The sequence below is a fragment of the Rhagoletis zephyria genome, unplaced genomic scaffold, assembly GCF_001687245.7.
Source record: "Rhagoletis zephyria isolate East Lansing unplaced genomic scaffold, Rhagoletis_zephyria_1.1 Rzeph_scaffold_12114, whole genome shotgun sequence".
Taxonomy (NCBI): Eukaryota; Metazoa; Arthropoda; class Insecta; order Diptera; family Tephritidae; genus Rhagoletis; species Rhagoletis zephyria.
The window spans coordinates 1-3,279 of record NW_016169188.1 but is presented as its reverse complement, the minus strand read 5'-3'; the positions used below and the strand labels follow the sequence as shown (position 1 = coordinate 3,279).

At 36.4% G+C, this 3,279-nt stretch overlaps 1 protein-coding gene across 1 annotated transcript; it reads left to right on the top strand.

Moving 5' to 3' along the window:
* Positions 1 to 2,585: 2,585 nt before the first annotated feature.
* On the top strand, positions 2,586 to 3,274 carry LOC108377459 (mRNA cap guanine-N7 methyltransferase-like; the record flags this gene model as incomplete). Its single annotated transcript, XM_017633724.1, has 1 exon — positions 2,586 to 3,274. A coding segment is annotated over exon 1 (564 nt), but the record flags the coding sequence as incomplete, so codon positions are not given.
* Positions 3,275 to 3,279: the final 5 nt, after the last annotated feature.

The following is a 3,279-nucleotide window of genomic DNA, read 5'->3' as shown; positions in this document are numbered from 1 at the left end:
CACAATATATGTGCAATTAGAGTGCACCATCTAACAAATAAATACTTTTAGTATATTGCAGCTTTTTTATGGATTTAAGTTATTTCTTAACTTACTGCTTTTTTATGAAAAATTTATTGTTGGGCAAAATATTTGCAAATGACATGGGGATGTCGGAAAAACATCGATGTATCGAGAATATCGATGTTTTGCTTCGATGCATCGAAAATTTTCAACTCGATATCTAAGTAGTCGATGTATCGAAAAAATCGATGTACATTTCGACGCATCGAATCAAAAAAAGAAATCAAAGAGCATTTTATGCATAGTTCGCGAATTTCTGAAATAAAGTGCTTTGAAAAGTGGCAACGCACTGGTGAGAAACTAAACAGTAGGGTTGTGATTTTTTGGACTCCTTTTGAATTTGCAAAGCCGTTGGTACCAGGCAATGAACCACATTTTATTTAAATTGGTTTTAATATATTACGTACGGGAACGATTTGGGATTATTAGAAATTCTCCTTTCTGTGTTGCCAAAGAAGAGAGGCTGGACATCTTTTGCAGAGAACAGCTTTCTGCGTAGGCGGCGTTCGGTCGCACTTAGATATTATTAGAAATTATTTCTATGTTGCCAAAGAAGAGGGGCTGAACACCTTTTGCAGAGAACAGCTTTCTGTGTAGGCGGCCTTCGGCCCACATTTGCCTCAGGGATGCAAGATAAAAAAATACATCGATGTTTTTTCGATATGATGCATCGGTGCATCGGTTTATGTTTTTTACATGTTGTTGATTTGCTTTTGTTTTTATTATCGCTAATCTAAACTTTAATAATTAAATTATAAATTTTGTACTATTCCAAGTGTTTCATGCCTTTTGATACAACCCAACAAACATTTAGGTTTGAGGTTAAGTGGAGAAGTAAGGTATATCTCAAATCTCTAACGTTGTTTTTCAACAGTACCTCAAGTGGAGGATCATAGCGTTTTCAACAAAAGGGGCATTTTTCTTTGTATGAAAAAAATGACTGTTTCTCAAGTTGAGAAAAAGCTAGTAGTCAACATGAACTCCAATGTAATTCTCGAATTGGTCTCAAACATACCATTAAAATACTGAAATTGAAATAGTAAAATACCTTATACCTTTTTGATTGAAACGACATACATAGATGAATTTAAATATTAATTTTTCATTTTATTACCCATTAAAATTATGTAGTTAATGAATATCGTATTACAATAATTCACTTCACAGTATACAGTACGACAGTAATTTTGCGCTCCCAAGACAGTCGGCTCTACGTAACCGCAACGACACAGATTTATATCTGTCCAAGGACTGTCACTCCAGCAACAATCCCCAAAAACCCTTTGGGGAACTTGTATGCTGCTACAACAACAACAGCAATTTTGCCACTTGATTCACTTCGCGTTTTATTTTCTTTCAAGATTCTTTGAGGATACTTTGAAGATTATTTAATTTTCCTAATTTACAGCCCTATTCTGTTGCCCTCACATAAATCACCACACTCACTATTGTGAGGTTTCTGACTATTGTGAGGTTATCCCTATGCTGGCGTAAATTCAAAAGCTCATACGCTCACAATTGTCAGGAAATTTATGATGTACGAATGAGACCCTCACAAGAGAAAACCAGCCGATTTTTATTGAGCAATTGAATAATGTTTTGTTAATTTTCGTTCGCTATCAGTGTCTGTGTTAAGTTTTTTTTTTTTTTAACTAAAAGTATATTCAGTAATGGCGGAGTTATTGCTTGTTTTTGCGGCAGTTTCGGAAGAGTTAGAGCAGGNGAACTATGTGAAGTACTGGAGCTACTCCTGCTTTCTTATTTCTTTTTAAATTCGCCTAGAAAATAAGTAAAATCAGTAATTATCAAAAAAAATAAAAAAATTGCAAAAATATTTACTTTTCCTATTGTTCAGCATCCATCTTTTGTATTTATTTTATTTACGAAACAGCTGTTAGACAGCAAAATGCTTTTCACCTCGTGTGGTGATTTTTTTGAGCTTTTTTCTTATGAGGTGTGGGCAAGAATAACCTCACAAAATAAACCTCACAAGAAATCTCACTAATTTTTGCTCACAACTCAGTTGTGAGGTTTTTATTAGAATAGGGCTGTTAGTCTTTCACTTGATAATTAAAAATTCATTTCTCACTTTTTACGTATCTTCGCGTCGGTTAGAGATGAGTTGGAGAATGATGTAGGATATCAACTTGAGAACTATGAATTTCTCCAAGAAATATTTTTTGGTGTTAATTGGGAAGTCAGTGCTTTCATTTGCTTAAAAGAAGCGAAAACGCAAAAATTTTGATTTTTGGTCATTTTTTTAGAGACCTATATCCTAGACAGTCGGGAGTTGCATATTTGTTAGTCGCGGTTCATGCCCTCTCCAAAAAAAGGGGTGAGAGGTGCCACACCTCCGCTTTCGCCCCACGTCCTTTTAACCAACGCCCGTATTGGAAAGTTTACCGTTGTGGACATGCTATTATGTAGATACCGCTAATCTTGATTTAGTAATTTGCAACTCTGCCAAACTCAATCTGTTCCTACATCTGATCTCAGCTCTCACCTGATGGCGCACTAAACAAACCTATTTTTGTTTGACATTTGGCTCTCAAAGGGAAATTGTCATTCATTAACAGAATTTTTAATACTTTTACTTGGCATTTAATCGTGTTAGTTGTAGCTTTTGGAATTAATCACAGTGATTAAAATGGCTGAAATCGCAGAAAGTTATAGCAGTAAGGATGAAGATGATGAAAGTAGTGATGAAGAGTTGTATCAAGCAGGAGAGCAGCAATCTACCTCCACAAGTTATAAACACATTGCTCTGCAACAACAACAGGTTGCCTCACTTTCAGCGGACAGCGATGATAGCGACGATTCGCCGCCGAAAAAAATGAGCTGTATTGAAATTCCAGCCGAAAGCACTGCCAATGAGGAAAGTGATGGTTGTCGCGAAGATGATACAGTGGTATCAATTACAGATGGTAATATGCGTGTTGTTGCCTCACATTACAATGAACTAAAGGAAACAGGGCGACAGGAGCGACTCAAGTCACGCATAGTCTATATGCGAAATTTTAACAACTGGCTGAAAAGTCAACTTATTGCAGAGTATCTAGCGCGCATTAATGAACAAAAGCGTGTAGGTGACCCAATGCGTGTTTTGGATTTGTGCTGTGGAAAAGGTGGCGATCTGCTCAAATGGGAAAAAGCAAATATTACCCATCTTATATGTACCGATATCGCCGAGGTGTCGGTGGATCAATGCAAATCGCG